At 46.3% G+C, this 27,855-nt stretch overlaps 1 protein-coding gene across 1 annotated transcript in view; it reads right to left on the reverse strand.

Annotated features, from left to right (window-relative positions):
- Positions 1 to 7,099: 7,099 nt before the first annotated feature.
- The window catches only part of EXOC6B (exocyst complex component 6B), a 442,705-nt gene continuing 421,949 nt past the window's right edge, over positions 7,100 to 27,855 (reverse strand). Inside the window, exons 21-22 of the mRNA XM_054029651.1 lie at positions 16,625 to 16,737; positions 7,100 to 10,662 (exon numbers count right to left, since the gene is read on the reverse strand). Of these exons, the coding sequence (XP_053885626.1) occupies positions 10,536 to 10,662; positions 16,625 to 16,737 (240 nt within the window). The 3' untranslated portion in view covers positions 7,100 to 10,535. The remainder of the gene's footprint in view (positions 10,663 to 16,624; positions 16,738 to 27,855) is intronic.

Genomic DNA, 27,855 nt, shown 5'->3' on the forward strand with positions numbered 1-27,855 from the left:
CCCCGTGCCTCCGGACCCCAAGCCGCTGGCTGGGCACTTCCCTTCCCGGGCTCCAGCTGCTCTGCTCCGGCGGCGCAGGGTCTGGAAGCAAGGGGGCTGCCCGAAGCTGGTAGCGCTGGCTCAGGCAGCTTCGCTCTTAAACAGAGCCGAAGTCTGAGTCTGGGGAGGAGCAGAGCAGCTGGAGCCCAGATCCCTAAATGGCCCCTTCAAGGATTGAACTCACTACATTCTGTTTAGCAGGTCAATGCTCAACCCACTAAGTTATCCCTTCCAAAGCACTTGATTGTTTTTGAAGCGTTACTATAACACCTCTGGGTAGCCTTGCTAGCTATAGAAATGTCTAATCCCTCGTATGAATCCTGATAGGGGCTTTTGGGTGAGTTTTGGGGAAGGAGGGGTCGGGTTTGGTGGGATAGGCCAAAGCCAGGGAGCCCGGACGTAGATCTGAACCTCTGCCAAGCGCAGTAGGATTCAGGCTGAGTGCTTCAGAGGTCTCACTGGGCTAGATCAGGAAAAACAGCCTTGAGGTTAAAAGTACTTGCAAAGTATTTTTGAACGATCAGGTCTGTGACCATCTGTGCTTTTTTATGACGGATAAAGACAACCTGAAAGGGGATTACACCCCCTTCCTTCCTCCGCCCACGCCAGGGCTGCCCAGAGGATTCAAGGGGCCTGAGGCAAAGCAATTTCGGGGGCCCCTTCTATAAAAAAAAAGTTGCAAGACTATAGAATACTATATTCTCGTGGGGGCCCCTGTGGGGCCCAGGGCCTGGGGCAAATTGCCCCACTTGCCCCCCTCCCTCTGGACGGCCCTACCCCCTGCCAAAAAAAAAAAAAAAAAGGTTCTTCTCTCCTGCTGGCTTTTTACCATAAGAAATATCAGGTCTGGTCTTCCCTGGCGGTCCCTGGAGAGAGATCCATGATGGGCTCTCACACCTTAAAAGAAGGGGTGAAGGTGTCACATTTTTAACAGAGACACCCGCTCTCTCAGATGTTAATTAGACATTGGAGATAAATAAATGTCTAACCCAATCCTTCCCCTCTTAAGTGCTCAGCTTTCAGCCTCTTGGGATGTCATCATCTCACCAGTTCTTCAGTCTCCATAGAGGCTTCCAGGATAGACAAAACCTGAATGTCTAAATAAGTAGTTCTTTTAACACAGAAAAAACCCTTTTATTAGGACATCTTTATCTATCAGAAGCACCGAACGGAAGGGCACTAGCCCCTTTCTCCCACTTTGCAGGTCTCCTTTAAAGCCCAGTACGGGAGTCAGGAGACCGTGGTTTTATTCCTGGCTCTGTCACAGATTCCGTGTGTGACCTTGGGCCAGTTAGTTAGTTTCTCTGTGCCTCAGTTCCTCTTCTGTACCAGGGAGATAACAGCACCTGCCTCGATCGCAGCGGGGCTGGGACGCCAAATCCACTCAGACTTGTGAACTGCTTTAAGAACCTGGGCTGGAAGGCACTAGAAAAGTCAAACTTTATGTTAAAATTCCACTCGTTAGGCAAAACTAAAGAGCTCAGAGAGGGAGGAGAAGCTGTAAGTGGGGATAGTAGTAGAATAAAGAAAGGTGCAGTGCTAGGTTCAGAAGAGACTATACACTAAAGTGCATTTGCAGCTGGTACCTGGCCCGCATAACGTCTCTTTGGAAGCCCTGTGATGAGAATCCAAGGAAGAGGTCAGAAATCCTAGACAGGGGCTGAGATCCCTTTTTCCATCTCAGCAGAGGAGAGTTCTGGTCTCGTATCGGATGGCCCCGAATTACCATCATAACAGCTGCACATCAGATGACAACATCATGGACTCAGAGCAGAGGTTTTTAGCCAGCCGGGCACAAAGAGAAGGGTAACCCGAACCTAGCAGCTAAAGCAAGAGATAAAAGGGCAGATAGGGGAGGCACAAATGCACACAAGTTCCTTGATTCTCTGCTTTCCTCCTCCTCATTAGGCCTCAGGGTCTTTGTTCCACCTGTGAGATTCCCTCCAGTGAATAATACCCATTAGAAATAAATGGACGATAATGGGATGAGGTGGGGAACAATGCCAGGATTGCTGGAGGAAATCAAACAAAACCCAGAGATTTTAAAGGATCTCCAATACTGGAACTCACCCTCCCCCCACATCCCATTATAGTCTATTAGACGCCAACCCAGCAAGGCAGTTAAACACATGCTTAAAATGTAAACGTGCTGAAATCCCATTGACTTGAAAGAGACTTCTGCATGTTCAAAGATAAACACATACTTCAAGAATCTGCTGAATACCACAGGTGCTGGAACTAGGGAATTGGGTGGGGGGTGCTGAAGCACCCCCTGACTTCAAGTGGTTTTCATCGTACACAGGGTTTACAGTTCGGTTCAGTGGCTCTCAGCACCCCCACTATCCACATTGTTCCAGCACCTCTGCTGAATAGCGGTGGTTTGTGGATTCTCAGGACATTGAGGAAGGCCCCTTGTCTACCAGGCCCTGGAGAGGAATTTAGACTGGCCAGCTGATGGAGGTCATTGGTTGGGCAGCTGGTATATTTCATCAGTCCGGGGCAGGTCGATGCATTCCAAACTATTCACCCGTGGTTTGTACATTGCAGGGGGGTTGTAAGAGTTCTAGAGCTGCTGGGACGCGGATCAAACAAAACTAAATTGAAAGACAGAAAAAAATCTCAGAAATTAGAAGGACAAAATACAGAACTGGCTTCTGTGGTGAAGTGACTGCATAAAGACAGCTGGCCACTTCTTCCCCATCAGACCCTTGGCATGCATTTGGAGTCACACCTGCTAACTGCAGGGACAAAAGAGGTTTGGGCTTCCTCTTACCCTGTTGACCTTGCAAAGCCCGAAGGACGTTGTTGAGGGTAAGAACTGAGCAAGATTCAAAAAGGGATTGGACATTGATACGGCTAACAAGCACACCCAGAGTTCTAATAGTGAATGCTGACAAGAAGAGTATGGGAGGGAGACAGAACCTTGTATATCAGGGCTTAAACCAATCTCTCGGTATCAGAGCCCAGGATGAGACCTTCGTTAGGGCAAATTTCCCCACAACAGCTACTGCAGGGTTCTTATGCCTTCCCCTGAAGCAGCTGGTGCTGGCCACTGTCAGAGGTGGGATACTGGGCTAGGTGGACCTTGGGTTTGATTCAGTCTGGCAATTCCTATGTTCTTAGGTAACGGAGACTTAACTGGATTCTATTCTGGCTCATGCAAACCACTGCCAATCATCTGTATACATTAATCCAGCCCATAAAACAAGGTGTTCAATGTAGGGGGCCTGTAAAGTCTGTAGAAGATGGGCTAGACATCCACTGACGGCAAAAGTTATTTTCTTCAAAGGCGAAGGGCGAAATGTACGGCAGCCGCAGGGGACACAGCAATACGTGGATTGCTGGGTGGGTTCCAGCCAACACTGAGCTGAGCGGAGGAGGATCGTGTAAGTGCGGGTTCCCCTGGGCCAGGCTACACCATAGGAGTGATGGTGCAGGCTCTGGTACAAGGACAAGCCTGTGAATGCTGCCAGAAGAAGGCTGGTGATTAGGATGCTAACCCAGGACTTGGAAGACCCAGGTGAATATGCATACATAACCCCATGCCAGCAAGCTCCTGCAAACGTGTCCCCCTGGCCTCAACTAAATCTTGTCTAGGGGGAGTTTGAACTCAGAACTTTGTCTTCTGAACAGCAGCCGTAGGTAGTTATTTGGACAGCCAGGAAACAGAGGATAATGAGCAGGCCTGGAATTGAATTTCACCAGCATCCAGGTGATACTGCAAGTCTGATCTCTTTACTGTCTCTCCCAGCAGCCTCCATACACAGTGAAGAGGAGAGACAGAACGGAAGCCATCTCCTAGGTCAAAGTGAGCAATCGCCCATCATCCTGCTTCCTGTCCACCAGTTTTGGCCCCCTCCGTGAAGCACTCTGTATGAAAGTCACTCACAATTCATGCAGTCGATTGCTTTGTGATCAAAGTTAACGGACACACAGCATTTCAGCACGTGTTTAACCAGATTTATATGATGTATTATTTAATAGAAGTTACAATAGGATAAATGTACAGTTGAAATCAACATGCTAATTTCTAATGCATTTTAATCTGTAAACCATGCAGTCCATTTTTAATCAGCAGCTCCGCTAGTGAGTTTTAAGGAAAAAACATGTTCCCTTTAAAGTTAAACCTAATTTACTAAGTATTCCCCTTATTGTGCAACGACTTGTGCAAAAAAAGCTGTTTTCACCACATTAGGTTATAAAATAAACCTCCCCTCCCACCCCCTGCCCATAAAGGCAGCACAAGCAGCCAATGGACATTGAGGGGTGCATGTGGGGGCGAGGGAGTAAAATCAGAGGGACAAGCAAAATTAGAAAGCAATTCAGTGCAGATGTAAATCCTGATTAAGTAGAAGCACTAGCTCACTAAGCGCAGAATGGTCTAGACAGAAAGGTCTGCAGGGCTGTCCCTTTAAATTCAGAGCAGTTGGAGGGCAGGCGTAGAGTCACATTGGTATGAATCTCAGTTATGCCAAGGCCCCTTTACACCACTCTGGCAGCTCAAAGGGGCCTTATTGTAAACGAGAATCAGGCCCGTGTGTCTAACAAGGGCAAAGGCGGGACCAAGTGGACACCTGGACCAGATGCATTGTCTCCGCTCCTTGTGATTAAACCCAACTGGAACCAGGGTTTAACCCAGGACTAGCTAACAGCACGCTGATCACAACCTATGTCAACCGCAGTCACAATCAGCGTCGGGTCAGCTAACTCGACTCTTTGCACCCACGTTATAACCCAACATTTTGTGGTTAAGGCCAGGCCTGGGATGGGAGGGATCAGGTAAAAAGCAGCAACAGCAAGTGTCTTTTGCCGTTTAACCCTATGAAACAGGTGTGGGGCATAGTCTGCGTTGATCCCTTAGTCTAGTGTTTGTTGGGTGAGCACTTCACCCCTATATACACAAATGCAGACATCCACCAGAATCATCCCACTTTGAAAAACAAAACCCATGAAAACGGCTCAGAGTTTGCAACGTGGAGGGTCTTTCCCACCTTGAATTCATTAATTAGATGGTTTCCCTTTGTCTCCCAAGATTTGGGATAAAACGCAATTTACACCCCATCGCTGGAGGGTGAGCAAAGGCATTTTGGTATCCCAAGGGCATGTAGAAACTGGTCCTGAAAGTGAGGGGGAGTAAACGAAGCCTTTAAACATGTTCTTCTTTGATCAGGTGTATGCCTAATAGAACTGGCCCAGCCCATGGGTGGGATAAATGGAAAATGGTTGTTTCTCCATTGCATAGTCTCCTTGCAAGTGCTAGTACTGGAACCAACTAGAAAAAGCCGGGCAGTGACTTAAGGTGAATTCCGAAGCTAGGAAAGAAACGATCTAGAGATACAGTAATGGCAAAGTGAAGATAAATGTGGCAGAATTGGTCGCTGCTTGAGAAAAGGACTTGCTGTTCTCCCACCCCCTTTAATCAGCAGAGTTTTGGGAGCTGAAAATAACTCCCATTGCCAATTCACCATTGCTTGCCCATTTTCCCCTCATTTAAGTCTGGTGTTGAGATAATTGATGTTACACTCAGAACGGCTTTGCCTTGAGGCTGGAAATTAAATTCTGATTAGTTGTTGACAACTCATTCCAACTGAACCATCGGAAAGGGAACAGCGAAGTCTTTGAAGGCCAAGATTATTGATCCATGCTAGCAGATTTTGGATGGGGTACCATACCCTTCCACCCACACATCCATCCGTACATAGAGTCTTTGGCAGTACTTGTAATGCCTCCATCTAAGCATCAGCTTTGAATGTGACTCAGTGTCCCACAAACAGTTTTAGAACTGGACAAAAATGTCCAATCTATCAGCTCTGACATTTGTTAACGTAATCATTTTTGTAACTGCGCGGACAGCCTAGCTTTTAACAAACACCGAACAATGCACTGGACAGCTTTCCCACCGGAGAACAGAACTGTGGTCAGAATTAAAACAAAGTGCAAAACTGCTAAGAGCTTTTGTGACTTGAACTCCAACACTAGAGAATGAATACCCCCCCCCCCCCTACGCACTGGTACAATGTGTCTGTAAGTTAGTGCATTAAATACAAACCCTATTCCCAGTGCATAGGCTGTCAGAAGTGTGCCACCAAACTTTACAAAGAAGATATCTGGGTACTTCTCAGGGAGCAGAACTGTCTTCAACTGGTGCTTAAACATCTTTGCAGGGGGGAAAGTAATCCCGCCCTCTCTAGCATGACTTAAAAAAATGAAGGGCTGTTCATATATGTACCTGGGTACATTAATAGCAGCATTGTTTGATTTGGGAGGCACGGGTCTATCGTGGGTTCCGCTCCTGCCCCTGACTTGTACATTTATAATAATCTTTCCCTCATAAGCACTACCATTCGTATCAGAGGATACAAATCATTAGTAAGAGAGTTAGAGGGGATTTTAAACGTCTTCCAAAGCTTTTTAAGCAATCTGTTTAAAAGATTAATTTTATTTTGAAGGGACGGGACTGCATCTCTTGGAACAAAAAGTTAATTAGGAACAGAGCACCAAAATTCAATTTTTCATCCCCGCTAAGTGACGTGTGGTTAGGAGTTTGACCTCCCGAAATCAGAGACTCTCTGAATCTCCAACTTGGCGGGGGCTGCTTTCCTAGCAGAAAATCCTCAATCCCAGAGCCACAGCCAGTTCACATGATCCCGGTCCAGACGTTTTGCATGGCCTCTCCAAGCAGCATTAATTTCCTAGCCTTTTAAACTCTGGGCAGGCCATTGTACTCCTCTTTAAATTAAGCTTGGTGGAGACAGGACAGAGAGCCCAGCTGCAGGTCATGGAAGGTTCGGTGCTGGCTGGGGTCACGGCTGAAAGGTTTGGCTCAGGGATTCTGTTTACTTTGTTTTTTATATTAATTAGGCACCAAGTGGAATCGCTCAGTGGAAAATGGAGCCTACACCTTGGAATAACTCTGAATTTTAAAGCCTGAAGCATGAGTTTAACAGCTGGCGGCTTTTCTCTGCTAACACCTACTCCAGCATGGTAACCCCTCCCCTAGCTATCAGCCTGAGATACACATTTGGGGGCGTGTTTCCCACTCTCCCGTTCCTCCCCCCCCCCCCGCCCCGCTTCCCATCATTTAACAAGGAGTGGAGAAAAAATAATCACCACCAGCAAAACCTACACCCTGCCCAGCAGCAAAGTCAGTGGCTGACAAACGCGATTAAAAATTGTGTTTGACAGTCTCTCCTCCTCCTAATAAAAAACTGGAAAGGCCAGAGCGCCTTATTTGTCATGCTTGCTGATGCTCATTTATGCTGTTGCCAGCAGCGGCAGCAGCACGATTCCGAGGGATTTTAAAGTGCTCGTTACTATTTATGGCCCTTAAGTGCCTTGTGGACTCAAATCTCCCCTATTTTTTTCAGCACGGGGCTGCCATGGGTTTTTGATGTTTTTTTTTTAAAAAAAATCGCGATATTTATTTTAATGTGGGAAGTTTCTCTTGCATCTGAGGCATGTTTGCCTCTCAGTACGTCGCGACCTGTCCCCCCCCCTCCTGCGTCCGAGCAGTGTCCCTCTTCACGGCGCTGCAGGATGCGACAGCCCCACAGAAGGGAAAAACCTGCCTTTTCCATTTGTGGGAGGAGTAAATCGCATCTTTGTCCCCTGGTGTTTGATACTGATGGGACAGAGTTTTGCAAGAGTACTGGGAACTGTGACTGGCGACACTTCCTGTGTTTGCTAAGAAACCAGACCTTCTGGCCCTTACACTGGATTTTCAAAGCAGAGCTTTTCCCTTTTTCAGTAGCTAAGAGGAGTTTTCACTGTCGGTCGTCTTGTCCCACAAGCTTGTGAATTCTCCTCTTGCATTGAGCAGCGCCCTGAAACCAGAGATGCTGCAGACTGTCCCCTGGAGACAGCACCGTCCATCTAGCTGCTGCAGCCAAGGACTCACAAGACTTTGCAGGTGGGGTGGGTTCAGGACACACAGACTCTCAGCTGTTTTCATCAAGTCAGGTGAACCCATGGGCTTGAGGAGTCTGCATACACCATCTTCCTGGCACAGGAGAAGCTGGGTTTGCCAGCTCCACCTTCACAATCTCGTCGGGCACAGTACAAGTTTCTAGGTCGAAATGTAAAGGAACAGGGCAGAGCACGGAACTCCTTGCTGGCAGTTTGGAGCACGACCAAATGTAGCATTTTAGAGCTAGCGTAGGGTCTGAATGGGGAACCAGTCCCGTTCACATCTGTGCCCCCCATGTTGAGGAAAGCGCTTGCTCGCAGAGCAGTTCTTTGGCTTGCGGATCCCTCCAGCTTGCGGCCGCAGGTCCCTTTCCACCCAGGCCAATTTCCAATTCACCCACGTCGCTTTCACCATCCTTCAGAACCTGTGCTTTGGAGGTGTTTTTAAGCTATATTCAAAAAGGAAACACAAGGGAAATGCCAATATACAGCCCTCCCAAGTATAAAAAAGACCCTTGTACTTATCCCATCACTTGGATGTAGCCAGTAGCAGAAGTTCGCTGCTTACAAACATGGCTATTGACATTCAGGCCAAGTAATACGTACCCTTTTAAAAAACACATGGCTGAGGAACATTGGAAAAAATCGCCATTAGGAAAGACAAATAAAAAATAACCTCCTGGTCCACCCTGTGCTTAAACACGTGTTGGACGGTGGCACCAGCACCGTAGCCAGAAAATGCAGGATCAGCACGCGTGGTCGAAAGGAAGAGGGACTGAACGCGGCCTGGAGAGCCAGCCGTCACCTTGCGCATTACAGACAATTTGCATTGTGCATCGTATTTAAACAAGTTCCGTCACCTGCACAATATGAAGACTTGAGGAGAAAGAGGTTAAAACTAAATCTCTCTCCGAAGGCTAGAAAAGGTGCACTGGCTTCTTCAAAAATAATTGCAGTGTGAATAAAAACAACCCAACTAATTTAAACCGATGTAAAAAAAAATCCTATACTAAGTTTATGGCAGGTGTTGAAGCAACAGTACTGATGTGGTTATGTATACATTAAAGATCTTAATGGCTCCCTGTAATGTTATTAGTTTTAGGCAAATATGGAGCTTGGCATGACTGGTCCTACAGAAAAGGGACTCTATCACTAGAATATTTTTGTATCGGGATTTGATATTAAAGAGGGACCCACTAGATGTGTGTCCCCCCAGAGTAGTTACAATCTAGTAGGTAAATACAAGGTAAGGGCAAAAGTCTCCTCTATCAGGCAGAGTGAATTTCTCTGCCAGCATACATTCTGTACATAAGCACTCCAGTTGGCTTCAATGGGAGTCTTATGCAGAGGAGGAGGGAGGAATATGGAACAGATACTTGCTACAGACAAGAGAGGAGAATTTTGCCCGTGGGCACTTTTTACCAAGTGGATATTTGAGCTTGAATATTCAGCGGAGTGCTCTTAGAGTCCCATGTGACTCGGGAGTGCCCAGGAGTCTGTTCAGATCTCCACCAGAGTTATGCTAGTAACAGCAGTGCCCTGCGTACTGCAAAAGTCTGTTTGCTCAGTGCTCCCCACAACCTAACTAGAGTCACTGGGACGTCCCTCCGAACATTCAGGAAGGGGGATGACAGGAGACAGCGTCGAACAGAGTTGCAGAGAAAGGCAAAATTGTGGCATGATGTCCTCACGCTGTTTGCAGAGCGTTGATTTTCTTCCCTGCAACGTTAGCATCACAGGACTAAGCTGAATCACAACGAAGCAACAGCCTAGTGCAAACTTGGCACCACAAGGTCAGGCCATTGGAGCAGAATTATTCCGTGGCCCTCTCCAATCCCATTTGATGACGATGTAGCTCTCAAGCTCTTTCAGGTAGTGTCTTTGCAAAAGACAACAGCAGCTCCTAAAGAGTTATTCCAGATTACAGCATCCAGCCCTGCTCCGCAGGTCCAGTTACAGACCTGATGGATCTGTTTAGTGTACTTCTCCTGCCAGGAGTCGGCAGACTAAGGATGAAGTTAGCATGCACATCAACAAAACAAAGTGAATGGTTTTGCATTTGTTTGCCCTCCCTTCCTAAATATACCCAATACACTCATCAGCATTACGAGCTCACAAGCCATACTCTTTCCATTTGCAAAGGCGTAGCCGAGCTACAGGAATGGAGGAAAAGCATCGGAAACCACAATGCTCCCTACATTTTTTTTCTGCACTTGAATAACTTAACAAAAGAAAAGTCAAATGGATTCTCTGAATTTGATTACAAAAAATCATCTGGGCATGAACTTTTATCTCAAGTTTCAGCCTTTACGGTCAAGTTATAAACCCCTGAAAATAGGAGCTTATAGTGGGAAACCACGACCCCACCCTTCACGGCAGCAGTACAAACAATGCCGCGATATCACCATTTGATTATTCACCTAGCAACATTTTTTCATAAGGGTCAGTTCCATGAATACTATACACGTGAATAAAAAAATACATATATTCTCTTTAAACAGGAATCCCAACTCCAGGCGCATGGAGGCTGCAGTGCAGAGATTAGCACTGTCCTGAAATCCCAAAATCCCATCCCAAGCAGCTGACTACCCTCACAAATGGTGGCTGTTGATCAGACTTCGGAGCTGTTTAGCCACAGTGTCTATCAGCTTCTGCTTGTCCCTCTCATTCTTCCGGAACTGCGCAAAGACATTGTTCTTACGGCTGGTGTCTTTCATCCTGTGCAGAGTGGAAACAACCAGTCAGGTTACTTCATCTCATACATCACTGCTAGGTACCTTACCTAAAAAAACCTCCTACAGAACAGCAAGCCTGCATTTCCCTAGGCACACCTTTCAGAAGTGGTGTGCCGAGTCTTCATTTATTCACTCTAATTTAAGGTTTTGCGTGCCAGTCGTACATTTTAACGTTTTTAGAAGGTCTCTTTCTATAAGTCTTTAATATATAACTAAACTTTTGTTGTATGTAAAGTAAATACAGTTTTTAAAATGTTTAAGAAGCTTCATTTAAAATAAAATTAAAATGCAGAGCCCCCCAGACTGGTGGCCAGGATCCCGGCAGCGTGAGTGCCACTGAAAATCAGCTCGCGTGCCGCCTTTGGCACACGTGCCACAGGTTGCCTACCTTTACCCTAGGCTTTCAAGGACAGCTCTGTTCATACAGTAGTTTAATATCTGACACATCCACAGTAAGGTGACATTCTTGTACTGCCAGAGAGATAGTAGATGATCTAGGTCTTTCCCATCTCTAGCTTCTACGATCTGGGTGCAAACAAGGACGTATAAAGCCAGCGCCCAATACTACGCTGAGGCATTCCACTGTATAAAAACGTCTACAGATTTGTTCTTTAAACTCTGCAGTCACAAAAAAAGAGCCAATCTCATGGCAGAATGTTTATTTATGTGGTACCTTAATGCCAAAGCACTGTCTAGGTTCAGGTTCATCTAGTTCCCCTTCCCTTGCTTAGATCTATGTTGCTGTGTCCATGTAAATGCTTATTAAGTGATAAATGACAATACTGCAACGTAACTGCACAAGAGTCAGGAAATTCAGAAATCTGGAATTAAGCGTATGGCGTTAACTTTTACAACTTAAAATATACATCACATGTGGCTGAGTTTCACAGCATCTGTGAGTCCACCAAGTTCCTGACTTGCGAGTTTAAAAGATTATGCAATTTTACACACAGGTGGAGTTTCTGCATTGGCTTCCCTGATTTAGGAATATGTTCTTGATGCCTGTATTTTTATTAAAAGTCTAAATATGAAAATAAATCACTTATTTGCCTCAGCATCTTCCCTGAGATGCTGGGATCTCCAACTGTGCCAAAGAGAGGGAGAGATAACAATTGTGGGTCAGAAAGTGAAACAGATGCAGCTACATTTCTTCCAACATGCAGAGGTCCAGATTCATGCATGCTTGTGTAGGCACATGTAGGGGGCACTGTGCCTGGCTCCATGGCTAAAGTGTCAGCTGCGCATAGTCTCTGTGCACATTGGCAGAGCATAGAACATTGGAGGCCAGTGAGAGCTAAAGCAGGCAAGCAAGGTTGACAAAAAGTGTCACTCCACGCCCATTTACAGCAGCAGCTGGAGATGGCAATGTACTGGATTCAAAGCAGGTAAGGGGACTCTGTATGTCAAGCTGGAGGTGTAATGGCTAGCATGAGGAGACAGACCTCTGCTAGTTCAGACTGAACTAGTGCGCTAAAAATAGATGTGCGTACGATCCCATCTAAGGCTCTAGGTACATATGCAGGGGACTAGACACCTGAACTAACATCCAGCCCACTGGCCTCAAAAAGCCACCACTGTTTTCTGATAACACCATTGTTTGTAAATTATTATTATTTTTAATCAGGCCTGTCAGAGGTAATTATCCGTGGGCAAGGCGCACACATTTTCAGACCTGGATACCTAAAATTAGGCAAAAAAGTAATCTGATTTTCAGAGGTCCTAAGCTCCTATTTAGCTGTCTAAACATGGATTGAGGTGTCGAGCTTTGAGCACCCAAATGGGGAAACAGTGAAAATTTGGGGTTTTCCAAATTAAGAGGCTTTTGAGTTATCCAATCAGAAAACAAACCTCTTGAAACACCTCTGACAGATAAAAAAAATCCACTAAGTTCTCATGCTTCTATCTCACAAAAAGAGCGGAATCTGAAACATTCAAAACACTACAAACCTTGGAACTATTAACAAAGGATAACAACAACCTTTATCCCAAAGGATAATTATTTGCTAAAGTTATAAATGCCTGAAGATGGGCTTATACTGGGAGTGCTTTTTAACTATATAGCTTGTGACGATTTTACTCAGCAAAGCAAATGCTTTCGTGCACATCTTAAAAGAAAGCGTGTGATTGCCGGAAGCACCATGACATTAATCAGGGAGCGTGTACATGATGGGAGATGTTGTTAGTGTTGCTAAGTGCTACAGGAGACAATATTTTTAATACTACAGATTTCATGTTTTGAAGTGTTATTTAAAATAATAATTAGCACTTATATTTGTCGAAGGGGGCTCTGAGTGATTGCAGACAGACACCCTGCATGGCTCCAACTGCTGGATCAGGGCCACAATGAGTAAAATGGATAAAACGATTGTGTCCATTGACATTGTCAACATGCTGATTATTGTGGCAAAGACAGATAAGCTCGAGCTCTTACATTTGGGGCTGGATCCAAACTTCCTGAAAAGCTGGATGTTACCAGGTGGGATTATTTCCCCAAAGATTTAAGTAAACTACAGAAACTGAAGGTGTGTGAAAGCCTTGTATAGTCCATGCCCGGGACTGAATAGAGAATTGTTCTAAAGTATGGCAGAATGCAGGCCTCTGGAAGAATATTACTTGAGTTTACTAGCTGACACGGAGTATAACGAGGTATGCCAGAGAAAGAAAACATGCACATTTTGGAGATGGTTGAATTTTTATATTTGATTACTGTTTGATATGATAATACAGGTTTTAATCCTGCCATCGGTATTGGGCCGACAGACCCGTGAGATTCCGACTGATGTCAACTGTAGGATTGGAGTCTTCGATGTCTGATGTATAATGTAATTAACGGTGATTCCAGCAACTGTGTAATAGTATACGGGGACTATTGCATGACGTGCATCTATTGCTGATGCAATACAATGCTTTTTGGCTTTGCCATGGCAATCGTTACCTAGAAAAGTGACAAAGCAGCATTGTAATGATTTTTTTAAACCATCTGTGCATTCCTTTGGCAGTTTTATCTGTATTCAAAACATTGTGGGCAGTAAAGCTTATTTAAACTGGGCGCCTGTACTACCACTTGTATGTGGCTGGATTTCTTTCCTCTGGACATAGATTTGAATCCATAAATTGAAGCACATGGGCTTGTGCAAACTATGTGATTCATATTAACCCATGCATACAAAGTAATTTCACCTTTATCTGGCTAGAAAAATCTAATCACCATCTTTTTTTTTTAAACCTTTCCATAAATTCTAAGGGCCACATTTTGTATTTTAAATGTGTATTCTAGGCTCCCAATCATGTCTGAGGGTTCACATCAGCACGGAGGGCAGAGCTTGGTCATAACTATGCGTTTTCACTCAATCCAATGTGGTTAGGTTTCAGTGTTCTGCAGAAATTGCTGAATTCATGGGCCACGTCCATTTCAACATTAGCTGCAGAAAATTCCATAGAGAATTTTGGTTGAGGGCTGTACTCTATCATGCAAAAAAGCAATCTTTTTTTGAGTGGCCAAACAGTGCTTCAGGAATTGTAAGCTCTTTGGAATAAGGACTGTCCCTTTTATGATGTGTCTGCTCAGTGCCTAGCACAATGGGGGTTATAGGTACCATCATAATAGAGTTAACAATCAAAACAAAGGGAAGTTAAACTTTGTCCCCATCCCAGCCAACACCACCTCAGATTGAGTCAATTTTTGTTGAAATGAATCCATAGAAAAGCAACACAGTAAAAGCTCCTCTTTTAGTCGTATTTAGTGCATTTGAGACGATAAGGTTACAGGGGGGAACAGTTTCAAAGAGAGCTTGCATTTAGATCGTTTAGTGCTCCATTTAAATCAAACAATAAAGGATTCATTGCAAGGTGAATGTAAAAGCCCAAACGAGCAGCATACTTACACTCGCGATATCCTACGAAAGAGGTGAGATTAGGAAAAGAGATAATCATGAAAATAAGTTAAAAAAAAATGAACCAGCAGATCAGACTGTCCTGTTGGCAAAGCTAGTTACGTACAGGTATGGCCGGAATTCTGGTCTCGATGTCTGGGGGAGGAGAGGAAATGTACCCGCGTAAAGTTAATGCCGAGAGTTCGAGCCATTGAGACAGCATACGCTTTAGACGCCATTGGGACTAGTGGTGCGAGATGGAGTCAGCGCTACGTTATACACAGAGTCCACAAGGCGCCTAGAGTCTGATGGGGGTGTAAATAAGGCTGCGGAATCAAGCACCTGAATGTCGGCATGAACCTTACAATCACTTAGCTGAGGTATGTGCCAAGCCATTTGATGCACCGGGGTGCGTCTGGCAAACCACCTGGACACGTGAAACTCACTTTGACTAGATCAAAATGAGGCAAGTCCCGTGATGCTGGCAGGTGGAATTATTTGTTGTGGCTTTTTGAAACAAATACTCGATATGGAGGACTGATGTTCAAATGCTGCACAGGTGATATGGAGACATGGGTGAGATGTGTTGTAAGTGCCAAGCGTAAGGAGCTCTCCTCCCTCGCCTCCCATGGGTTTCTAGCTAGGCAGGCTAATTCCCGACTGACCCGGGAGTGGATTCCTCACCTTCCATCGACTTCAGTCACTTTAGGCCTTGGCTACACTGGCAATTCACAGCGCTGCACTTGCTGCGCTCAGGGGTGTGAAAAAACCCCCCCCCCCCCCCCCCGAGCGCAGCGAGTGCAGCGCTGTGAATTGCCAGTGTAATCAGCGCCCGCAGCGCTGCACGTGCGCTCGCAGCGCCGCAAGCTATTCCCCTCGGAGAGGTGGAGAGAGCTCTCACAGCGCTGGCGGCGCGACTACACTGCCACGGCAGCGCTGTGAATCCACGAGTGTACCCAAGGCCTTAAGTTACGTGCACCTTGCAGCTCCCACGTGCCTAGCACTTTGCCTGGGGTAAACGGCATCCTGCTAAAGCACTGCTGTTGCCACAGTGTGAACCAAGCCTTGTATGCAGACCGTTATTACCACGCCATGAATAACTCAGCATCTATGTACAGTGCTTTACCTGTCCAAAGAACTTGACAAATTTTAATTAACCCCCGTTTTACAGATAAACGGCCACAGTACAATTCTGTACGGAATTAGCTTCTCCCACCCATATGATGTCAGGATGCGTATTTTTGGAGGATTGCTGGTGAATAGTTGAAGGGCCGTGCGAAGCAAGATGCAGAATTAATGCAGCCTTCGAACATGCTGGGGGTATTACGAAAATAACACGAAGGCATCTAAGGTGAATGTGAAGCCTAACATTGGTAACCAACAATTTTCAACACTTGGGCTGGGATTTTTAAAGGTACCTAAGGGAGGCGGGGTGGCTAGCATTACTGGCCCTAGCCACTTGGCGCTACCTACAACTTATGAACAACTGGATGAACAAGGGAAGCAAAAGGTGCTTTCTTTTCATGCTGCCCCAGATCTTTGGAAGTATCATGTCTAAAGACAAAGCCACTTGGGAGCTCTGTCCCGCTCCCATAACTGAGCTCTTAGCATCCCTAGTGTGAAACTGTCTAGTCTTCCCTACAAGGTCGTTGCAGTGGATTACTTTTGGTGGCCACATCAGACACACACATATACAGGGGAAGCTACTTATAGTAAACTATGAGGAAACTCTGCTCAAAGTAAAGCAGAATGTGTGTCCCAATTGAAAAATATATCCGTATATAACCTATATAGAATAGAAATTTCTTCAAGGCATACGTAGAATGCAGCTCCAGTTAGTGTGAAATAGAGGGACTGGCTGCCAGAGGGACTCTTCCACTGTACACACCAGGATGCAAAAAAGATTGACCCTTTGAACGTAGGCATATGTGCTAGCAAGCAATTTTCCACTTACCTGAGATCAGCACAGAGGAGGCAGTGTGAATAATGAAATGCATTGCTGGAAACACCCTGGCTTGTTAAAGCAAGTACAGCAGTTGAAACCATCAAAAGAATGTCTTGAGCCATACTCACTTTTCCAGCAGGATAAGGGCTGTCGTTGGGTTCACACGAAGATATTTGCATGTGGGTTGCCCGTAGTCAGCCAAATACGTCGACCAGTCCCACTGGATGAACAGATCTAGAAGCTGCAACAAAAACAAAACCGCCATGTGATGAATACATTTTTTTTTAAAAAAAGGTCAGAGGGTCCACCTAAAAGCTACCAATGGATCAGGCTAGCAGGATCGCCTAGAGAAGAATTTTAAAAATGCTTTGCAAACGAGTTAATTTAGCTTCACAGCACCGCAGCAAGCTTGGTAAACACTACCTCCGTTTTACAGAGGGGAAACTGAGGCATACAGCGGTTAACTGACGTGCTCAGACTCACAAAGCAAGTCAGTGCCAGAGCCAGGAATAGAAACCCGGTGTCCTGTTACCATAATCACAAGACCATCCATATACAGATGTTAAAGTCATATTAAGTTCCTCCCTTCTTCAACTACATTACCTGATACTTCATTTGAACTGTGCCAAGGAAGATATTTCCAGCCATACACATTACAGAGTAGAGCTAGGTGAATAACTGATTTTTCAGTTCATCCAGGAAACCGAAAAATCAGGGAAAATATTTGGTTCTGAAAATGTTTGGAATTTGTCCGCAAATTGGTAGGGCCAGCAAACCACTGTGTGTATGTGTGTGTCCGTCCGTCTGTCACAACCTTTAGCCCAGTGATTAGGGCACTCACCTGCAATGGGAGTCTCAGGTTTGAATCCTCACTCTGGATCAGGCACTTAAACTCAACTCTCCCCATTCCCAGGTGAGTGCTCTAACCTGCAGGTTATTCTGTGGTGCATTGCTCTCTCTCTCTCTCTCTCAGTGGGTCAGAGAAAGAGAGAGAATGGCTCTGTAGCCTAAGAACATAAGACCGGCCACACTGGTTCAGACCAAAGGTCCATCCAGCCCAGGGGTTATTAAAACACTCATCTGCGGGGTAGAAAAAGATATGGGTTCAAATCTTTGCTCCTGGATTCAAAGGAGGAATTTGAATCCACCTCTCCTACTGCCCAGCTGAGTGCCTTAATCACCAGTCTGTAGAGACACAAGGTGGGGAAAGTAATATCTTCTACTGGACCCAGGGCCGGCTTTAGGCTGATTCTCCGGAATCGGGCTCCGCAGGTAAGAGGACCCCTCGCCTTAGGCTCACCCGCCGGTGGTCTGCTCCGGCAGCATTTCGGCGGCGGCGGCGGGGGGGGGGGGGGGGGAGGGGCGCTCCAGGGTCTTTGGCGGAATTTCGGCGGCGAGGGGTCCTTCAGTGCCGCGAAAGACACGGAGCGGACCCCCCACCGCCGAAGTCCCAGATCGCGGAATTGGACCCCGCAGGTCCTAAAGCCGGCCCTGACTGGACCAACTTCTGTTGGGGAAAGAGACAGCTCTCAAGCTCACACAGAGCTGCTCTTCAGGCTAGAGAGTCATTTTCACTCTCCTCTCTCTTTGGCCCAGTGAACATTTAAGTATTTATACAAAGTGGAACAGCGTCAATAGGAAAACTGTATCCCCTGAGTTTCCCACATCTCAGGCAAGCGCCTCAATCAATGAAGGGACTGAAAGTTATCAAGGGGACATATGGGCATGCGCACACCCAGTTTGCTGACCCTCAAAAAATAACCACTCACCCCAGCAGAAACCATTGGGTCAAGTTTGCAAATAGTTTCAGTTGCATCAAAACTGCATTTTTCAGTGAATAAACAATTTGTCCAAAACGCCTCTGTAATAGAGTGCTGGAAGCGTTCCAAGAGCTTTACAAAGGTCTCCACTACTGTGGAGTGGAGGGGAGGTCGGTGCCCAAAAGTTCAGACATTATCCAAGCATAACGTGTCTACAAAACTGGACTGGTTTGCGCAGGTGCTTTCCAGCCATTCTGCTTCTGGGTGGAATGCCCTAGCAGTTCCAGGTGGAGGCCGGAAGACAGATGGTTTCACAGATGTCTGAGAATCTTGGTTCTGAAGCACTGGACAAAGGTGCAGGGTGGTACATTCTTATTTGAACCATTTCACAAAGCCATAAAATCAACACATGCATGTGCCATGCACACACTTTCACTGTGCCAGGTGTTCCCTCTAAACCCTGATGGCTGCCCACTGTCAACAAAGACCCTGCTAACCTTGATCCTGGGTGAGGAAATAATCATGCTAATGGATTAGTTTTCTCAGGAGCCACTTTCAAACCTGGGATTCAAAGGAACACGTTCAAACTCTCCTCCCTGAACTCCAAAGACCAGTGACTAATCAAAGACATCTGGGATTTTTCACCCTCCCACCTTGGAGACGTATGCTGCATTGTTCAAATATTTGACATTCAAGTTCACCTACTTGACATTCAGTTCCACATCTTTCGCGGACATAATTTGATCGTCTTTTGCAGTCATACTTGACAACACTGTTTATCCTCTATGAATGTCAAGGCTTCTGGATGGCGTCTGGCTCCCGCCTCAGACACAAAGATGCTTAAGCTTCTCTTCCCCATGCTGCACTTTTAAACTTTGAGATCTTGGCTGCAGCGAGGGTGTTAATTAAGCGGAACTATGATCAGACGTGTCTTTTACACCCTAACTTCAATCAAAATGACAGTGCATCCAACAATATGCTTATGCACATTGGAAGGCCACATAACACAAGCTGGCTGAAGAAACGGCAACAAGCGTTTTTTCCAAATGAGTTTGGTGTAATGAATTTAAAATATAGAAGAAAAATTCATTTTTGGATAAGCAGCTGCATTTCAGCGATCCTTCACGACTGACATTTCATGCCACACTTTGGGATCCTGAGAGACAAAAGCCTGTGTGCTGTATATGTGTAAAGGATTTTATTAAATTAACTGCCCTGATGAATGGAACTGTATGTCAGGGGGAAACCATGTTCCAGCAGGGGAAATTTACTCAAGATTTTTAAGACCAACCCCTACTTTCCCTTGTGTTGTCTTATTTCACAGGACACTGAATTATCCTACTGCAGTGATTCTCAATCTTTTTTCATATTAGGACCCTCTTTTCCATACGAGGAGCCTTCCTTTCATTTAGCAGAGATCCAGAAAGGACTTTTTCCACAATATGGAAAGAGCAGGGTGCTCACGACCCCCAGGTTGAGAAACCTTCTCCTAGAGAAAGGCATTACCATTATCCTACTCATATGAAAGTTAAGGTGCTGGTTAAATAGGAAAATTATGGATGCATAATTTCTCCTTCCCCTTTTTACCTTTTATCCTTACTTTTTTCTTTTTACTTTCTTCCCCTGGTCTCAACACCCTTACAGCCACTGCATATCCCATGAGAAGAACAGCCCAGCTATTTTATCTACCAGTTAACGTCCTGAAGTAAATCAGGACCATAGAGAGCCCATTGTGCCTGCGTCTCCATGGTTTTCCTCCAGGCTCTAGTGCTGTTTAACAACACAGCCCACCACACAAAAAAAGGGATTTGGCTCCATGAGGACCTCAAGGTACAAAACAAAAATGTGCAACAAGATTCTTTTTGACTATATAGGTCACAGCAAAGAAAACAGACTGTGGGGAACAATCCCGCGCTGGCGGGGGGAGGGAGGGATTAGACGGGACCTTATAGGTCTTTTCCATCTCTCAGTTCTATGCGCCATTGTACAGTGGGTCAGTTCCAGCTCATTGTGTTAACGGCAAACTGAAGTTCAACATCAACGGCAGGAGTTTTTCCAAACAGAAACACTGAAAAGCCTTAAAGAGACAAATGCTTCAATATGATTTCATGTTCTCGTTTCACACATTTGCAGAATAATGGGGTCAGAACCTTCTCTTCAGATTTGTTGAGTCTGCCAGGAAATCATATATATACTGGACCATAATATCTACTGTCCGCTCGGGACTCAGCAACACAGGAACGTACTACATTGCCAGGGCATACACTGACACAAACACCGCAGCCTTGCTTCCCTGCAAATTGGTGTCTCCAGACCCTCCACCCGGCCAGGCAGTGACATGCATGGAGTTGAACTAAAATCCCAAAGCAGAGGGAGAGAAATACAGAGAGACACAGACGAGGCTTTCAAAGGAGATTTGAAGAAAGCTGAAGAGCGATGAGGCGGAAGGATACAGGGAGCTCTTCCAAATGGCATGTTCTGCTGTGGAGGCCGTGCTCATGCAAGAGGGTGTGAATGGAAAGAGACCAATACACAGATCCCGACCTTGGTGACACTGGTGTAAATCCAAAATAACTCCACCGAAGTCACCAGAAGAGACCAGTACCTGGCCCAAGGTGCGTACGGTACGCTACCGCAAGCGCATGGATAGGTGTTAAAATCAAGGGGGATATTTTTCATCTGGATGCTGGAATGCTGGGCAGACAGTGGAGCTGTCTGAGGGTGGAGGTGACGTGAGCATGAGCAGCAGTAATATTCGGCACACACTGGGCTTGGGAGAGCTCGCGCTTGGCTAGGCGCTCAGAAAAGGGAGTTTCATAGGCACGGTGTGTTCTTTTAAACAGCACATTGGTTTGGAGACTCATTTTTAAATGTAGGGGAAGCAAGGAGGGGGAAAGGAATTGAACGGAAGTTGAAAAGGCAGAGTTGGGCTTCCAAGGCATGGCTGGTTGAAGCTGGAGCCTCCTGAAGGGAACACGTATTTAGTCTGGAACGGAACACGTCTGGAACACGTAGTTAGTCTTCATCTGTTTCCAAGATGAAGTGCAGTATCTGCTTTCCCAGTGTCTTCCCGTGCCTGGGACCTGGATGAGGGCTGGTTGGCTAGGACCCAATCCTGGCAAGACCGAGGTGATGATGGCTAGCTGGGGGAAATGTCCTGAGGAGACAGGCGTGATACCTGCCCCTTGCTTTTTGTTAAGGTGTATGTGGATGGGTGTCATCCCAGAGTGTCCCCTGGTGGCCTGGGATGGCCCTGCAGGTACTTCCTCAGTTCCCTCTTGCGTTCTTTGCAATAACTGACTCTTAAGACCGGAATAAGAAGATTCCCCCTTGTGGGATCTTATTCATTCAGTCTGTTACTGGCTACAGACCCGTTGGCCCCACAGTTCCAGCTCTTTGCCCCCCTGGTTCAGGAGCCCTCCTTCTTGGGGGGTTTGTAGGATAATCCAAGCAAAATCCCACTCCCTGCCCCACAGCGCCTTCCTGGGGCCTTGTAGCTTTCAACTCTTCCCAGGCTCTGTTCAGTCCCTCCTCCCATAGCCTCTCCTGGGCTCCCCTCCCTGCTCTCCAGTGAGCAGCAACGCTCAGGGCTCGCTTCCTTCTCTGGCATCTTTCCTTCTCTTCCCTGCAACCCAGGCCTCTTCCTTATTTACCCCAGAGGCCTTACTGGGTCACATGATCCATTTTCCCCAGCGGGGGAGGCAAGTTAACCATGTCGCAGGTGGGGCTGAGAGCATCTCCTCTTAAAGGGCCAGCCACCCAGTGACTGAACAAGCCAAGAGTGCTGTTTTCACCTAAGCCTGGTGAAGCGTTTCCTTTTCGGGGGCTGGACCTTGCCTCATCCGTGGGCATTTGTGCAGTGCTCTCTGCATGGGGCTGCAAAAGTGAAGATTGTTCTCATCTTCAGTTGCTAGCTTCTTACTTAGTGGCATGTTTTGCAGGGGGTGTACAACATGGCAGATAGTTTGTACTAGCCACTATTTCAACTCAGAATGTAATTCAAGGTGCTGGAGTGGATTAGATCCTCCCGTCTGAGTCCTGGATACCTTACACACACACCCCCACTCTCCCCATACTGAGATCATCCCAGGAACTCATGCTAACAGCTGCCAGATTCAAACAGTGAGCATTTTCAGGGGAAGGTACCTACCTTCCACTGGGGTGAGAGGGTTTGAATTTGTTGACCTTCCAGACACTTCGCAAGGCCGATCTGCTTATGGCTTTTGCTGGAAGATTTAGCAGAGTAAATTCGGATGATATAGCAGGGAGAGTTGTTTGGTTTTTTTAGTCCACTCTGTTGTGTAATTTAGACGTCTCCAGTTGCATGCATCGCTTAGGGACCATGACCAGCGGATTTTAAAAGACTATAATAAATAAAAAACATCTTCTATGCATGCAAATGCCATTGCTAGGTCTGGGTCTTCCCTCAGCGATCGAGACAGCCAAGAGCCAAAATGTGACAGTGATGGACAGTCCGTGTATTTTACAGCTGTTTACCCACATCCATCTCGGGAGATCGGCAGGCCTGTGGGTACAGAGGCTTACACCTCTGGACTCTGGCTTCTTTATATGGCACAGTTTGAAGGCATCTGCCGTGTTTGTACAGAGGCACTGCTTTGCTGTAAAGTGGAGTGTTTTGTATTCCTTAGCAGATGAGGGAGGGAGGCCCTGAAGTAGGAAGTCTTATGGGTGAGCTGTCTCGAGACGATTTATCTGTCACATAAATGTACTTTTATTGGTTTTACTGTTTAAACTTTTCACCTCTGCAGCTAAATCTGAAAGTTAAAGGGGGAAGAAAGGTTTGTGCACAGACGTTCATGCAGCCCCGCTGCTCGCAGAGTTCAGTCTGTGCCTTCTGGGGGAAATTCCAAAATAAAATATGCAAATACCATTAATTCTTTAAACCAAAGAGTCTACTTTTCAAGTCCATAAATCAAACTCGACAGCACACACGCTGGAAAAAAAAAAAAAGGGGGGGGGGAGAAAGAGGAGTATTTCCCATTATGCTACTAAACTGCACTAACTGCACTCAGAGCCGAGCAGATGTCTCCTGGGCTACGTGCAAGATGATCAGTGACTGCTCACCTGAGGCACATCGGCGACAGCACACCATGGAAGTAAAGAAGTACACACGCTCTCTCGCTCTCTGGAGAGTTACTTGGAAGCAATTTAAATCCTCCTTGAAAGTTAGGGCCTGAAAAAGGATCAGGTCCTTTTTATACCCATAGGCAGCACAGCTGCAGCGGGAACTTGCTCGTTCTGTCTCGCTAGTGACTCTGACCTGCATGGATTCCACCCAACTCATACCAGCCTCAGGGCACGGTACAACCTCTCCAGCCACACTAAAGAGGATGAAACTGGTTCTGATGGCCCAGAGAGAACTAGCCACATTGGAAAGAGAAAAGAAAAATGGGCCAAAGGGGCTGGGGATTTGAGATGTGGTGGAAAACCATGAGGTCTAAGGTGAAAACTGATCTGCACCATCTACAGACAGTCTCTAGGGGATGTGCCCAGGGAGGGAGTTCCAGAGATGGGATCCCACGAAGGCTCTTCCCCCACTGGATGAAACTGAAAGTGAGATCTACCTCACCTCTGGGTTTGCTGCATGGCAGAATGGGCAATGCAATATAAACAAACAAACCGAAATCAGCCAGTGAACTTCAGCCACCCAAATCCCACTCAGACTCCTCCCTCAGATCCCAGTTTCCCTGGGACTTTTTGGAAATATATTTCTTGTCTGAACTGGCACAGTTTTGACAAACAGCACCCAAAGACAACACTACCTTGGATTCGCAACAAGGCTTTCAACTTTCCATAGCCTTCCGCCTAAGAATCTTATAGTGCTCTGTGAACGTGAGCAAATTCATATTCACCCCCCACCCCCAGAGACGTATTACTATTCCCATTTTACAGATGGGGAAACAAAGGGACACAAGTGAAAGTCCTGCTCCCCTTGACTAGCAGACAAAACTCCATTGATTTTAACCTGAGTAGGAGCAGGCCCTAAGTGAGATGCGTACGGTCACACAGGAAATCTGCCTCAGGGACAGATTTCTTGACTCCTGACCACCATTCCCCTTCTAAGGAGAGAGTTATGTAACAGGGATGTGCATCTGCATTCTGTAAAACCGGATTACATGTAATTATCTCAGTACTTGCCCGTCGCCATAGCACAGAGGTGCCAAAACCTGGCGGCCGCCTCATGGATTTTCAATTATCGGATGGTAGAAAAAGCACCCCTGAAGCTGACATCTCACTTTCTATCAGCTCCACAAGAGTCATCGTGAGCCTCTTAAAAGATTAAAAACAAACGTACAAAACTACAAATAAACTAATGCTAGAAACCACTCTCGGCCCCACCGCGCAGAGATTATTTCTTTTCGGACTATGCAGCAAGACCAGTGAGACGACTGGGAAAGAAGCTCCTTTGCCAACACAGATGCAAATTTTAAATGTGTCAACCACTCCTGGGGAGAGGAAATGGATAATAAAGCAGGAAATAAACTTCCCCTTCAATAAAGTCCAAATTAGGAAAAATTCTAGTTTTCACACTCCTACTGCCCTTCCAATCATTGTACAGCAGGAGATACAGGCTTAATCTCTATTAGGAGTCTGTTGATTTTCCATGGTGCTCAGGAATCGTGTATTATAGTGAAGCCAGTCTGCGAGGCATCCCCAGAAACATTATTCCCTGACAAGCCTCTCTCTGAGGCGCACTAACCACTATTCAAACAAACACACACACACACCATTAGCAAAAAATAGGCTGCAAAGGTAAAGATGAATAAGTCCATTAACTGGCAAATCCTTTAACCTGTTTAAACGAATTTAAACACAATTATCCTGGATTTCTTCCATCAGGTTGAACTAAAGGAATTATAGTTAACTCGATGCATCTCAAGCAAGAGACAGTCAGGTGCTTGGAAGAGTCAGACCTGGATCTAGGCGGTGCCAATAACAGGACCCTGCAATCTTGCCTCAGAAGGAGGTTTTATTGGGCGGTGGATTCAGTAAGCGAATGGATAAGCAAAAAGGAACAGCTGTGCTAGAAGGGTATGTTAGCCAAGGCTTTCCTGAATAGTATCAAGGTCTTCTACTTACCCGGCACACCAGGGCTCAGATCAGCCTAACACCCTCCCACTATCATCTGATACACAAGTCTAACACTAATGCTTTGGCTCTTAAACCTAAAATAGGGTCATTTTCGCAGCCCTGCTCTTGGTCTTCAAGATAGAGGCTCGTAAACAACAGAAGTCTTCTCTCTACACTAGGGATCTACATCTGCAGTTTGAAATTGGATCCAGCTCTAAAAAGCTGCAGCATCTCTTCCTCCCCAACCCTTTCCATTCAGGTAACACATGGCTTTGGCCAGAATGGACTGCCAGGTGTCTCCACTTTATTCTGTCTGCTCCCATCAAGGAGGATGAGCAGCCTTTTGCTTGCTGCCTTCTATGTACCAGTAGTTTTTTAGTCTTCATGCTGCCCAAAGACCTTCTTAAGTTAAATAGCCTAACACGGAGCTTTTCTTCAAATTTCCCACCCTCGCTATCCATTGCGCAGCTCCACTGGTGACAGCAACAGTGCGGGCTCTTGTACAAATAAAGAACTTGCCTTCTTACCACCGTGCCATCGAACCCCACCCAAAGCAAGGTCAGGACCCTTTCAAACGGACCCTTAGAACCACCACGTAAGGCAGGGGTGGGCAAACTTTTTGGCCCGAGAGCCACATTGGGGATGCAAAACTGTGTGGAGGGCTGGGTAAGGAAGGCTGTGCCTCCCCAAACAACCCGGCCCCTGCCCCCTGCATGACCCTTCCCATTTCCCGCCCCCTGACTGCCCCCCTCAGAACCCCCGACCCATCCAGCCCCCCTAGGCTCCTTGTCCCCTAACCGCTCCCCCCACCCCTAATTGCTCCTGGGATCCCACCCCCTATCCAACCCCCCTGCTCCCAGTCCCCTGACTGCTCTGACCCCTATTCACACCCCCGCCCCTTGACAGGCCCCCCAGGACCCCACGCCTATCCAACCGCCCCTATTCCCTGTCCCCTGACCCCATCCACACCCCCGCCTCCTGACAGGCCCTCCCAGGACTCCCACGCTTATCCAACCCATCCCCTGTCCCCCGTCCGCCCACAAGAACCTCAGCCCCATCCAACCGCCCCCTGCTCCATGTCTGCCACCCGGGACCCCCCGCCCCTTATCCAACCCCTCGGCCCCCTTACCATGCCGCTCAGAGCAGCATGTCTGGGAGCCGCACCGCCTGGCTGGAGCCAGCCACACTGCTCAGCAGAAGTGCGCAACCCTGTCGCCCAGAGCGCTGCCCACGCGGCAGCATACCTACAGGGGAGGGGCCGAGCAGGATGGTCCCACGGGCTGGATGTGGCCTGCGGGACGTAGTTTGCCCACCTCTGACGTAAGGCCTTGTCTACATTAAAAAGAGTTATCCTTGCTTGCCAATAGATGATAGCAACAAATACAGGTTTCAGAAAGTGGGCTGTAGTCCACGAAAGCTTATGCTCTAATAAATTTGTTAGTCTCTAAGGTGCCACAAGTACTCCTGTTCTTCTTTTAGCAACAAATACAGCTGAATCAGTGCTGACCATGGTTTTTGTCCTTGTCTATGCTTGCAGCTAAACTATGCTCCTTATCGGTTCCAGCTCCACCCGTTGTCAGCAATATAGAATTCTGTAATGTAGAAAAGCCCTAAGAGAGTCCAAGATCAGCAGCCACAGAGCAGCAAATTCAAATAATTGATTTTGGTGACGTTTCAATTATTCCTACTGGGAAAATAATATTTAGAGATAAAGAAAAACTCCTTTATTGCAGGAGTGACTGAGAGTTTGGACAAAGTTAGCAGTAAGACGAAAAGGCACCAGGAATTTGGTGTTAGTTCATTTACTTGTAAAAAAGAAAAGAGTGAAATTCTGGTTTCACTGAAGGCAAAGAGAGTTTTATCACTGACTTCAGTCCAGCCAGGATTCCACCCAAACTCTTTTATGAACCCTATTACCATAGTATGCGAGTGTCTCAAAATCTTCAGTGCATTTAACTTCACAACCCCCTGCGAGGTACGGAAGTTCTATTATCCCCATTTTACAAATGGAAAATCCAGGCACAGAGAGAAAGTAAACTGTACGTATGCTAGAAGGTCAGGATGCTAATTTAATCCTCTGAATTTTTCTGTCTTCTTTTAAGTTCTTTAAATGAAACAATTCTTGGAAGCATCAAGAGAAAAATCTGGAAGGGTTACGCGGAAGGGCCAGAATTTAATGGAGCAAAATTTGAGACTGACCACACCCTATTCTGTCCAGTCTGGATTATTTTTGGATTCATTATTGCCTGTTTATAAGATTCTGTATTTCTTAAATTGGGTTTCCAGTGGAAGGACTCCAGAAACATTTTCGTCTGCACATTGTATATAAAGGTTTTCTGTTTTTCCATCTGTAAATGTTCATAACTTATTGGGATGAATATCCCTGGATTTCCATTTACTTTGAAATTATAGTGAAATTACAGTGAGAGATCTTTTGTTTTCTTCAGAGGTTTATTACAAGATTCTTGTTAAAATCTTAGGCATGCTGCTATTCATATGGTTTATTG

Source organism: Malaclemys terrapin, chromosome 5, assembly GCF_027887155.1.
Source record: "Malaclemys terrapin pileata isolate rMalTer1 chromosome 5, rMalTer1.hap1, whole genome shotgun sequence".
Taxonomy (NCBI): domain Eukaryota; kingdom Metazoa; phylum Chordata; order Testudines; family Emydidae; genus Malaclemys; species Malaclemys terrapin.